Source organism: Podarcis cretensis (genome assembly GCF_951804945.1).
Source record: "Podarcis cretensis genome assembly, chromosome: Z".
NCBI classification, from domain to species: Eukaryota; Metazoa; Chordata; class Lepidosauria; order Squamata; family Lacertidae; genus Podarcis; species Podarcis cretensis.
Genome location: NC_137184.1, coordinates 24,442,663 through 24,455,716, shown reverse-complemented (window position 1 = coordinate 24,455,716; position 13,054 = coordinate 24,442,663). Strand labels below are relative to the sequence as shown.

Sequence of the window (13,054 nt, the reverse complement as noted above, 5' to 3'; positions counted from 1 at the left end):
ATACATAATAAAAATATAAGCAAATACAACCCAATAATCCCCTCTTCCACAAGACATTTTGAAAGAGCATTGGATCATGTCAATCATCCAAAGGCCTGGTTAAAGAGGAACGTTCTTGTCTGGTGCCCAAAGGTGTGTAATGAAGGCACCATCCGAACCTCCCTGGGGAGAGCATGTTAGAAATAGGGAGCCACTGCAGAAATGGCCTGTTCTCATGTTGCCACCCTTTGGACCTCTTGTGGAGGAGGAACACAAAGAATATATTCCCCTATTCTCCTTCTTCATGCTGAAATATCCCCCTATAGCTTCACAGAGAGGGCTGCTTTTGATCAAGAAAGGGGTATGTGGGCTGGGGGAGAGTTACATGCTCCTCCCCCAGTGCCACTTCTATAAACATATAAGAGTTTTCCCTTATCTACTTTAAGGGGGGGGGGAGATTCTATCACTGTGCTGCACTATGAACTTGGCAGAAAGTATTTCTCCACTATCTACTGGCCCGTGATTTGAAATAAGTAGGGAAGCACTATTTGTGGTTCCATCACCATCTATGGCTTGTGAGGTGGTTACCCAAGATAGGGCCTTCTCAAGTGGTGGCACCCCAGTTGCGATCATCACCACCATCATGTTATTATTTATCAGATTTGTATACCACTGTATACCCATGAATCTCAAGGCAGTTCACAACATAAAACCACAAAATAAAACCACAAAATACATAATAAAAATAAGAAAAAAAAACAACCAAATAACCCCCCCTCCCACAATACATTTAAAAGGGCATTGGATGTCAATCAGCCAAAAGCCTGGTTGAAAAGGAACATTTTTGGCTGGCACTTAAAGGTGTGTTTATAACAAAGGCACCAGCCAAACCTCCCTGGGGAGAGTATTCCACGAATGGGGAGCCGTTGCAGAAAATACCTGTTCTCGTGTTGCCACCCTATGGACCTTTCATGGGGGAGGCACATGGAGAAGGGCCTCAGGTGGTTATCTCAGGGCCCAGATAGGTTCATATGGAGAGTGGTGGTCCTTGAGATGTTGCGGTCCTGAGCAGTTCATCACATGCCTACTCCCAGGAAAGATCGGAAGCATAACACAAGAATGGGCCTTTTCTGCAGTTGCTCCCTGTTTGCTCTCTCCAGGGAGGGTCACCTGGCACCTTCAGTACATATCTTAAGGTGCCAAACAAAAATGATTCTCTTTAACCAGACCTTTGGCTTTGGCTGATTAACATTCTATATCCTTTTAAATATGTTTTTTTTTTGGGGGGGGTTATTGGTTTGTTTTTTCTTTTCATTATGTAATTTTTGTTCTCATTTTGTATTTTTATGTTGTGAACTGCCCTGTGATCTTTGGATGAAGGACGGGTTACAAATTTAATAAAGTAAATAAAATTGTGGAATTCCCTCCCTAGGGAACTGTCATTGTTCACCACACTGATAAACTTCAGACACCAATTAAACACATGCCTATTTCTCCAGACTTCTTGTAAGTAAGTATCTCGTAGGATCCAGGAGATGGTATGGTGGATTTCTATGCTAATTTGGATTTATTGCTTTCGATAGGCAGTTTTTAGACATTTTGAGCTGTTGATTGGTGATTGGTGATCTTTTCATTTTAGCATTGGTGTGCACTAAACAGTCCTGTAGGGTGCAAATACAAACAATAATAGCAATAATCTGTTTTGATCTGGATATTTGGAATTTTTGTTTTAAAAATGAAGTTTTTCATTGTTTCCATTGATGCTTTTTGATGTTTTATTATAGTGTTGCTGTGCACTGCACCACCCTGGGCTGCTATGGGAGGAAGGGCAGTAAAGAAATAACAACAGCAACAACAATAATAATGTGCACTTTTGGCCCTTAACTTAACACTTGGAAAATGTGGACACAATGAAATGGGAGAATTTGGCCAAAATTTGACCAAACACAAGTACATTTTGAGGAGTTCACAGCAGATCTATTTAGCTAGCACAAGGAACTACAGACTAAACTTCCAGTAGGAAAAAAAAAAAAAATCAAACTGAAGCTGCCTTCTAAAGATACCCAGAGCAAAGTGACTGTCAGATCTCATTTCAATTGCACAGTTAGCTTCTACTTTTTACTGGCTTTGGAACAAAACCCATTCCAGTTATCCGTCACACTTCACACACAAAAATGGTGTGAAGGGAAAGGCAGGCCCTTCCTATTACCAGGGATGGCACTACCAAAAAAGGGAAGGTGGAGGAAAAGAAGAGAGAGGTTAAAGTAGGTTTGAAGGAGGACACCCTGCTGTGCATAGGAAAACTATGATGGAAATAATGTTCTGGAAAAGGAAGAGTAATTTTTTTTCAGAGGGGATGCTTGTCCATTCTTTCCTGCTACTGCCACCAACCTATGACAGCAATCAATGACTGGAAGTACATCAGCAAGGACACATTTTAATCCTACCATATCTTTACCCTTGTCCCTGTGTTGTCAGAATGTGCAGTTCCTCACTCTCTCGCTGCCAATGGATGCAGAGAGGATGCATAGCGCTCTGATGGGTTAAGTGCTGTTCTTCGCATTGACGATGGCCACAGGGTAATCAGAAGGTAGTTTTCAGCCAATGGAAGCAGGGAGACACACAGCACTTTAGTGAGTTAAGAGCTGTTCTTTAAGTTGCAGGTATCCAAGGGGAGATTAAATTTGAAGTAGTCCCCTACTTCCCCTGCCAGTGGAAGGAAGGAGGCATGCAGGACCATCCTGTTCTTTATGCAGTGGATGGCCAAGAGGAGGCTAGATGTTATAATTTTCAGCAGTCCCCTACTTCCTCTCTGCCAATGGATGTAGCACTATTATGGGTTAAACCAGCCTTCACTGGCCTAGTCCCTGCCAGATGATTTGGACTACAGTTCCCACCCGGGCTGATGGGAGTTTTGTTTTGTTTCTTTTTTTCTTGTTTTGTTTCTGCTTTTTATTGTATGTTGAAAACTTTTAATTAAACTATGAATGAATGAATAAATAAAAAAATAACTGGAGGGCATCAGGTTGGCAAAAACTGGCTTAAGCATTGCCCTTCATTGTGGATGGCCAAGGGAAGATTAGATGTGACATTATAGCTTTCTGACGTCCCTGTGTGTTTAATGTTCTGACCCACAGCTCTATTGCAAATATATTTTGCAGATGGGCTATCAAAGCAAGGGTGAATTTGCCAAGAACAGGAAAGCCAGATCATAAAGCTAGATTTATTAATGGTTTGACCTCCTGCTTGTCACGACAGAATATTACTGTTCCAGGAGGTGGATCGCTCCAGAAAAAAAGGGGAAAGAAAAAAAGGATTAAGACTATCCTTCGGGAAGCAATAACAAAGAGTACGATGGTGTCCTATTTTAAACAAGTTGTGCAAACAGGAACAAGAGCCCTTGCCTGGGTCTCTTAAAGAACTGGAGCTTATTAGCTGCTACTCTTCAGATCCAAGAGGAGTTAACGGAAGCTGCTCAGCTGCATTCTCCCATTAAGGGTGACTTAAATGTAGCAAACTCAAAGTGGCATTGGGGGCCGATTGCAAACCCATTGCAACGCCGCTCCTTCACACCGGCCCACAGATATAATTTCTTATTTCGCAGGCTGCCCATTCTTAGCAAGTTATTCACGCTGAGCATCTGTTTGAAGAGCCAAATGTCACTTGGCACCAGGGGTGTTAATAATGACTGTTTCAGCTTTTAAGAGAAGGTAGAGTGAGCTTCTGAAGCGAGGCTCCAACAAAAATGCAATTGCCGCTCGCTCTCCTTGCCTGTAAAGAGACTGCCACTCTAATGGTCTCCCCCTGCTGCTTCTTTGTTTCCGACAAATCTCCCCCCTCCCCAGAGTCTGAGCCCCCTCACATTGCCTTATGCGACAGTTTTCCTGTGTTTGCAAAGTTGGCTTGTGAGTGTTCAAAGGCTGTCGTCAAGTTATTGAGTGTTGTTGCTGTCAAGCGGTTCACCGTACATTTTCTTAAGCTCTTTATTGTGTGTTGACGCCCTTCTTGGAGATACGAAAATGGCTTTTTATAGTTATAATGAAATGTCAGGATTCAAGCCGTGTGGCTCTATGGCAGCACAGTACAAGAGTTCATGGTACATGTAAGAGCTAGCATCTTCTCTAAAAACATAGGTCTCCAGGAAGATCGCTGGAGTACAGAAAACTCAAATGCCGATGGAGTGCCTTCAGCACAAGACCAATATAGGCTTTTGAGACAGAGATACTGTAATCCATCAACTGAATGCATAAACTCTAAGCTGCATATCCCTGGTTAAAATCTGTGCTCAGCCATTGACTCAATGGGCGGCCTTAAGCAAGCCACTATCTATCCTGCTGCCCCCAGCTCCTGTCTGTAATGTGAAGATAATGCTTCTAGTCTGGTGTTATAAGGTTGGCTGTCTTGATTAGACTGAATGGGCCTGTTGCCATTTTGCCTGACAAACATGATGGGTGACAAGGGACTTATCAAGAGAGATGGATGTTCCCTGATGGCTCTAGCCTTTGGAAGATGATGCTGTCTGTAAGGAGGGACAGAGAGCAACCAAGGGGGAAGATTGCTTGAATTTATGCAGAGAAAGAAAGCTGAGAGTTTTCAGCTGGTGTTGGCTAAAACTGAACCCAGTTTTGCTTGGCTGCAGCTCTTTGGGAATCTGATGTTGGATTGGTGGTTGTGTTGCTTGTTTTTGGGAACCCACTTGCTTGCAACGGGTTCTGCTTTTATGTTTGCAAATAAGTAGAGATTATGAAGGCAACTCTCATCCAAAGGAAACAAAACTCTGAGGCTCTACCTCTGAATTTTTAAACTTGAACATGGAAGTGTGGAGTGCATAACACTACTATAAAGGTAAAGGTAAAGGGACCCCTAACCATTAGGTCCAGTCGTGACCGACTCTGGGGTTGGGGCGCTCATCTCACTTTACTGGCCGAAGAAGCCGGCGTACAGCTTCCGGGTCATGTGGCCAGCATGACTAATCTGCTTCTGGTGAACCAGAGCAGCACACAGAAACGCTGTTTACCTTCCCGCCAGAGCGGTACCTATTTATCTACTTGCACTTTTTGACACACTTTCGAACTGCTAGGTTGGCAGGAGCAGGGACCGAGCAACGGGAGCTCACCCCGTCACAGGGATTCGAACCGCCAACCTTCTGATCGGCAAGTCCTAGGCTCTGTGGTTTAACCCACAGTGCCACCCGTGTCCCAATGCTACCATACTGTCTTGTTATAAGGATAACCCAAAATGCATGTAAAGCACTTAGGAGGACAAGAATTAGATGAATGCTGCTGTGAGCGATGGTGATTAAGATAATGATGATGCATCTGTGTGGTTCTAAAATTTCAGAGCTACATAATCCGCTTATGGCATGACAATGATGTATAAATGGCTCTACAGGGGGGAAAGTGGGGATCAGTATCCCTGTGAATATGACCACTTGCCGCCTTTTGCCTTCCTGGCTGGTAGCACTGATGTGTGGTCACTACTGCAGGTGCAACTACTGATTGATGGAGCAAGATTTCTGAAATTTACCTTTAAAAGTTTGCACAGATGAAGCTCTTACAGCAAGTGCTTCATAGGACAGAGATTGCTTGCATTATGGAGTTCCCAACTGGAAACTCTGTACTGCAACCAATCCCAACATGGCTTGCTGTCAGCATCTTACATGCCAAAGAACACACTTTAAGGATCCCAACTGTTCCTTTTCAGTCATGTCTGTACAGATAAGATGTTGGCAGTGGGGCGAGTGCCACTGTTTGGAGGAAATGACCCCTAATGATCCTAATTTCACCCACTGACCAGAGGTTCCCCACTACTTTCTTAAAGGAAGGAACAGGGAGATAAAAGAAGGTAAAACCTGGATAAGTAATGTGAATGGGGCAATTAGAAAATACAGATGGCATGCTTGGAATTGTGTGTGTGTGCAAATGGCAGCAGAAGCCATTATTAACAAGTTTCACAAGCATTATGGCTTTTCCCAGTTATTCAGCCTTTGACGCCTTCTACAAAATATTTCTGAAGAACGTTATGCTCTGGAATTGATCTATGGTTCTGAAAAGTATATGGCTACATTCCCTGACCATTCCTTGGGCCCCAGTACTCTATATAAATCTAATCTAATCTAATATAAAATATTATAATAATATAATATAATATAATATAATATAATATAATATAATATAATATAATATAATATAATACTCCAGAACTCAAATGTTGGCAATCCTATTGAGGGTTGTGAGATGGTGAAAATATTAAAATATCAAATTTGGGGTTTCATAGCTTTTACTTTGGGGATCAAGCGGCCCGGTCAAGAAAGAGTTATTTAATGAACAGAAACAGCAATAATAAATCACACATTTTTGGCTTTTCAAGTGTGGGGCCTCATGGACAGGGAATTGAGAGATGCTTCTACAGGTCATGAGATGCAAGGCCTGGGTTCTTTAACTCTGGCTTTACTCCCTGCCACCACCTGGAAAACTATTGGGAAGTAGATGCTTCCAGTAGGGCTGTACAACAGATTAGGATGAGGTCCTAGCCACACTGGGCTAATTTGGGGGGATCCAGGCACCAGTTGAGTTGGGTTGAGACAGTCCTCTATCACTACAGGCTGTGTTAGGTGGCCCAGAGAAATCTGGGGTTTTCAGGGAGGCCAGGGTTTTAGGCAGAGATGGGAAGGAGAAACCATGAAATGGAAGGGCCTACCAAGTTGGGTTAAGACAGGGGTGGGGGCAACCCAACCTTCCCTTTCTGTCAGTCCCCTCCTTCTTCCTGCCCCCTGAAGCAGCACCACACAAGACTGAATCCTCACATTTCAATTTGTGCAGTGCCAGTTGCTGTTCCTTCACAAATGCCTTCCCTGCATGCAGTGAAGCTGCTCATGGTGAAGCAGCATCCTGCAGGATAGACTCTTCCTGCTTATCACCTGGTCATTGGGAAGATTCAATCCTGCGTGTTGCTGGTTGCTTCATCCTTACCAGTGGCTTCCCCACATGCGGAGAAGCCACTCGTTAAGGAGCAGCACCCCACAGAACCCACACAGCCAGGGGAATAAGGTGACATAGTGTCTCCTCCTTTACCCACCTCCTCCCAACCATATGGGGTTTAGAAAGACCTTAGTAAGCCCCTTGACCTTAATTGCTTTGGGGGTAGAATGGGTGGCCTGACTGGGGGCCCTCAGATCAGAGCTGTGGGGCAGATCTGAGGGGCTGTGCACAGCTCTAGCTTCCAACCTTATCCTTGCTGCTGTACTACAACCCTGTCTTTTCAGTCAGACAGGTGGCCTGGGCAGCCCTCTGTAACTACTACTGTTCCATGCTTGGTTCCCCACTTGGAGAAACTGGTCTCTGAGGAAAGGAATCCTCCTTGGAATCAGACCACTATCCTCTCTTAAGACACCATCAACTGCATTCGGACCTTGGCTCTTTTTCTACCTGCACTGATCTCCTGAGGCTGCATGCCTCTGGCTGCACAAGGTCATGATAGGTTAGAAAAGCAGGAAAGGGGGAATGGGCTCCTGGACCAAGAGCAAAGAGCCCTCAATGTGATATGCCATTGTCCCCGGAGCCTGTTTACTCATCTGCTCCTGCATACCTGAGTTGACCCAAAAGAGTGTGGCCCAGGCTGATGCAAATACTGATCAACCCAAGAACAGCTTTTGCCACAGCAGTGGCAAAGAACATCCCAGGAGAACAAAGCTGCAGGTACCCAGGGCTAAACAGGAAATGCATATAGTGCAGGAACTTCGGGCCACCCCATGAAGCTGAATGTTGGAAGAATCAGCATAGGTGCAGAGAAAGTCCTTCTCTGCACACTGCATAAACTATGGAATTGACTACTGCAGGATATAGTGATGGCCAACCACTTGGATGGTTTTAAAAGAGGATTAAATACAAAGAGCATCAATGAGGGTGATTTGTTCTATCTTCACTGTCAGAGGCAGTATGCATCTGAATTCCAGTTGCTGGTCAGGGCAGGTAGGGAGAGTGTGCCCTCAGTGGGAAAAGTCTGCTGGCTTCAATGGGCCCCCTTTGGCCTGATCCAGCAATGAGGTTCTCCTGATGTTCAATGGCAGAGCACCTGCTTTGTATGTAGAAAGTCCTAGGTTCAATATCCGGCATCACCAGATGGGGCTGGGAACTCAGGATAGTCACTGCTAGTCAGTGCAGACAGTCTTAAGCTAGATGGTGGCAGCCAGGTTCGGTCTTATGTTTTTAGTGTTTGATGTTGTATTTGTGTTTTTTTTGTTGGGAGCCGCCCAGAGTGGCTGGGGCAACCCAGTTATGTGGGTGACATATAAATAAATTATTAGTATTATTAGTATTACTGTTATTGTTATTATGCTATTCTCATATAAATTGGGGGCAGGTGCTGTCTGATTTTTACATGAACGGATGTGAATGCTTCCTCCTCCCTTTCCACTTTGGGTTTCGTTGGTCAGGGGAAGTGTGCCAGTTTAGCTGGATCCTGCAGGGTTCAGGTTCTTATGTTCTTATCAGAACATTACAAAATACAGCTTTTAAGAAAGGAACAGCACACCAGGATCCCTTGTAAGAAAACAGCTTATAATGTCAAACACAGTGACTCTGATTTTTAAAGGGCAACTTCCTTTGAGCAATTTTGTATTCTTTGCATGACTCAGTAACAGGAATGTTATGGTGATTTAACTGACAATGGATATACCATTTTAAGGATTTGGTCCTGATGAAGAGCAGCGCTGGAAACACTTAGGACAGCATTTACTCCCTGAATAAGCCCTTGGAGAGTCCCTGCAGCTTTGTTCTTTTGTGATATGCAAATACTAACAACGGGAATTATAGCGCCAGGGTGTAAAGTCCTGTCACCCTGACGGCTGCCTTGCCAAGTCCCTTGCAAAGCTCAAGTTCAGCTTTGTCCTTCTGCAGACTGTCTGTCTGAGATAACTCAGGCCAGGCTTACATAACCCCTGACAAATGAACTGACACTCATCTATGAATAGATAAAGGAATTTTTGCAACACCAGCAGGAGCAGTGGCCAGCATGCCAAGGCCACCGCAGGGAGAAACAGCAGCATTCAGGGAGCAGAAAGAAGAAGGAAAACAAACCAACAGAAGAGAGGCAAGGAGTCTTACGTGGAGAAGGCATTGTTCTGCTTCTCGCATCGGATCCCCTTGCAATTGTTGGGTTCTTCCGAGGCACTGGTCTCATAATAGAAATAAAGCTGGTTCAGTCCATTGGCGAAAGCCAGCAGCACCAGGCAGTAAATAAATAGGAACTTGAGAATATCTAGCAGCATACGTCCCAGAGAGATCTGCAGGGGTCCCAGGTGAGAGTTTGCTGTAAACAGGGAGATGAGACGCAAGGAGCTTAAAATGTTTGATATTGCAAAGAGGGCTTCTGCAATGAGGGTGGGGTGCCACATTTCCCACTCCTGCCTTGGACGGGAACCATTGTACTGCAAGAAATAATAGGGAAGGGGGGGAAAGGAATACAGGTGAATTGTTGCAGTCAACACTTCAAATGACATCATTTCACTTTTCAGAACATTATCCACACACGTACACATGCATTCTAATTTCACTGAGTAGAAGGTGCTACTCTTGCAGGGGAGCACTGGTACCTGATGCTCTTTGGGACTTGTCTGGTGAAAGGCATAGAGGTCAACAACAATAGGTGGATCCAGAACCAAAGACAGCCATAAGAAATTAATTCTAGTTTTGTCCCCATCCTGCTCCTCTCTGTTGAGTTCCACAAAGGATAGCATTGAGACTATGGAGGAAGAGAAAGCTGACAGCCAATGCCACCCTCTGGATGTGTTGCAAGGAGGAAGCTGGGCAGCTGGGGGTTGGCTGAGGGTAGATCGAGCTTGGTAAGGCAGTGCCCAATTTTCCTAACAACCAGCCTTCACTGCAGGGAGTCTACCCCCCCCCCCATTTCATTAGGGAGAATGAGGCAAGGGATTGAAAATAAAACTGCCAGTATCATAACGCTATTGTACAAATCTACAGTGAGGCCACACTTGGAACAATAAAGGCTCCCCCCCATACTTCCTTTTGTGCCTAGAAAGCGTGGGGCAAAAGCTAAATGTGGATGAGCCCTATATCTACAGTTCTGGAGTAGAGAAAGTGGGGAGAGAGAGAAAAATTCTCCTTCTCTCATAATATGAACTTGTGGACATCCAATGATACTGATGTTGGGAGAGTCAGGATGGACAAAAGTAAGTACTCCATCCCATAGTGCAGTTATTCAGTTGTTGTATGGCTTTGAAAGAGTATTAGACAAATCTGTGGAGGAGAAGGCTCTTGGGACTCTCTCAAACCATGCCCTTCCCTTAGCCAAACTCTTTCACCTTCCTTGAGTGCTTTTGCCAGGCTTTGTCTTTGAACTATGGTGCCTTTTGGTTGCATGGATGGAGGAGGCGCATGCATGTAGAATTCCCTTGTTTTTTTTGTGGCTGGAATGTACAAAAGGTAATGATCTCATCTACTGCTTTGCCCACTGTTTGCCTTTCCCTCTGCATACCACTAGCATGCAGCCCCCCCCCCCCAATAAGGTTGCCCGGAACAGAATGTGGCCCTAGAAGATAGAATTTATTCCAGGAAAAAGACAAAGTAGAATACTTTCCAGTTGGATGTACTGATCTGTTTACAGTAGCCCCACATGACTCCCATCAGCTATATGCATGGGCAAAGGTTATGGGACGTGAAGCACAAGGTGCATCAGAGGAGCCCCTGCAGTTTCACAAAAGATTATGGGGAACCAATAGCATACAGCCAAAGAGTTCTGGCTGAACATGTTCTACAGCAGCAAAAGGACAGCTCTCAGGTGATGCAGCACCAGCCTCCTTGGGCTCACCTCTTTGGATTCATCCTAGGCAGAAGATACTGTTAAGGGTTTGTGGGTGCCTGGATTTAGCAAGTGCTAGAATTTAATCTTTGACCAAACTGTGGGAGGCAGTGGAAGACAGGAGTGCCTGGTGTGCTCTGGTCCATGGGGTCATGAAGAGTCGGACATGACTAAACGACTAAACAACAATAAGAATTTAATCACTGCTTGGAGAGTTGAACTGGAAATCAGACCCTTAATAGCTGGAGGCTCAGCTTCCTGTGTCCAGGCCAGCCTGATAATGTCTGAGTCCTTAAGCAAAAAAAGGGCAGAGAGATGGGCAATTAGCAAAGCAGAGATCCTGTGGCAGCTGGAAAATGGTTGAAGACCCTCCCAGAGCTAGGAGTTGAGTAGAACTCCCTGAGTAGAAGAAAAAGGCTAGGAGGAGAGTTTCAAGATTGCAGTTTGCCCTGCTGTGCTCTACAGGAAAAGATTTTCAGTTGGTAAGCAGTGGAGAAGCAATCTAGGTAGCTGCCTAGTGCACAGTTAGGAGTTATATGAGCAGGAAAGCCAGGGCAGCAGGCAGGATGTCTGATGTCTGTTTGAACTCAGGACGACACCTACGGGAGAAGCTGAAAGCTTCCAATTCATTATAGACCCAGGCTTATATATATGTAAATAAATGTCCTTGGGGAGCCTACATTCTTCCATTATGTGGACATGACCAAGCCAGAATAGATGTTGCTGAGACAGGAATATGGACATTCTGGGAATGTGGGCTTGGGAGAGCACATCTTTGTTTGAGACTCTGTTGCCATGTGATGCCCAAAATGTTCCTGATGCAGCACATGTGGAAAGTAACGAGGTGTTCCTGGCGGGTGTTAGTTGCCCACATCTCACTACCATAAAGGCCTGTGAGCGAGGTGCACCTTAAGCCAAAAAGGGGGGAGAAGCAGCAACAGTCCTGGAAGAAATAAAGCTGATGATAGAACAGCAGAGCCGGCAGCTTGAGCAAATGATCCAGTGGCAAGGGCAGGTGTCCAACAAAATGGAGCAGAACCAACAGTTTGATAGTACAGACCAGCTGCTGGCAAAGTCGTGGAAAAGCCTCCATGGCTAAGAAAGTGTGACTCCATGTGAGGTGACAGCCTTGTCTGGGGAGATGCAGTCAGTAGGTGAAGGGGGAAAGATGATGCCTTGGGGACGAGGAAGTGCTGCTAATTTTCCATGGGAAAAGGGGGTGCAGGAGGAAAGTGTTACGGAGAAGAGCTGTCTGGCTGGAAATCAAGAGCTGCTTCTGATTGATTTCTCTGCTCCCTGGGAGCCTGTTGTGGAAGAAGATGAATTGGATGTGCATGTGGAGACCCAAAAAGTCCAGCTGGTTCTTGAGGAGGTGCCAGAAGAAGAGGTGCTGCAAGGGTAATTGTGCCTGATGAAATGGCTGTGTTTCCTTCAGTGGAGAACACCAAGGAGCAGTAGAGGGTGGTATGCATGCACCACCAGTGGTAGGTAGCTCCTGCTGATTTGGCTTCTGCTGAATTTTTGAGATAAAATCCCCCAGTGATTTTGCCCATTGGGTGACATACACACCATTGGGTATGTCAAGATGGTATTGTGGGTTAGGGACCTGTCCCTGTACTGGCTACAGCAGCCAAGGTCACCCAGGATCCCATGATTTTGAGGGTTAAGAGCAGCCAAGAGGGCTACTTGTCTTTGTTTGTCCCCACAAAGTGCTCCAGAAAAGCTGGGGAGTAAACAGAGAGTGGAATTTTGGCCACCAACTTGGGGGGCTTGGGCCAATGGGTTCTTGAGAAGGTTCCCTTAGACAATGACTTGGAGCAGGACTTTGATCTGCAGGTTGGGTTGGGGGGGTGAAGTAGACTGGGCCAAAGGGGGGTGGGGAGGAGGATGAAGCTGGATTCCCAGTGACTACAATTCCCATCAGCCCCAACCAAAATGGCTGTGCTGGCTAAGGCAAATGGGAGTTCAAAGCATCTAGAGGGCACCAAATTAGCAAAATGTGCTCTATAATGTAAGACACATCCATTGCCTAGTTATTGGGCTTTGCCCAAGCCTCAGACCAAGGGGCTGAGTTGAGTCCCAGAGCATTTGGGAAAAGCTACTAGTGGTATCTAAGAAGGGCTTTGTGGTGGAATACTTTGAGCCTGGTGGCAGGACCGAGGAAAGAGGTGCTCATTGGGTTTTGATGAGTCTGGGCCTAAAGCCTACTAGATAGCATCATCAGAAGTGTACAGAGTGAGGGGAAGTGAGGAATATC

General features: G+C 45.4%; 1 protein-coding gene and 1 long non-coding RNA gene across 6 annotated transcripts in view; one reads left to right on the top strand and one right to left on the bottom strand.

The window, feature by feature from the left end:
• The window catches only part of LOC307207711, a 49,604-nt gene extending 44,815 nt beyond the window's left edge, over positions 1–4,789 (top strand). Inside the window, exon 5 of the long non-coding RNA XR_013834780.1 lies at positions 1,764–4,789. This is a non-coding gene — a long non-coding RNA (uncharacterized lncRNA). The remainder of the gene's footprint in view (positions 1–1,763) is intronic.
• Positions 1–13,054, bottom strand: part of TRPC5 (transient receptor potential cation channel subfamily C member 5) — a 177,542-nt gene that overhangs the window by 30,695 nt on the left and 133,793 nt on the right. For all 5 annotated transcript variants that reach the window (XM_079961625.1, XM_079961626.1, XM_079961624.1 and 2 more), the window contains one exon: positions 9,084–9,406. In XM_079961625.1, coding sequence (XP_079817751.1) covers positions 9,084–9,406 — 323 coding nt within the window. The remainder of the gene's footprint in view (positions 1–9,083; positions 9,407–13,054) is intronic.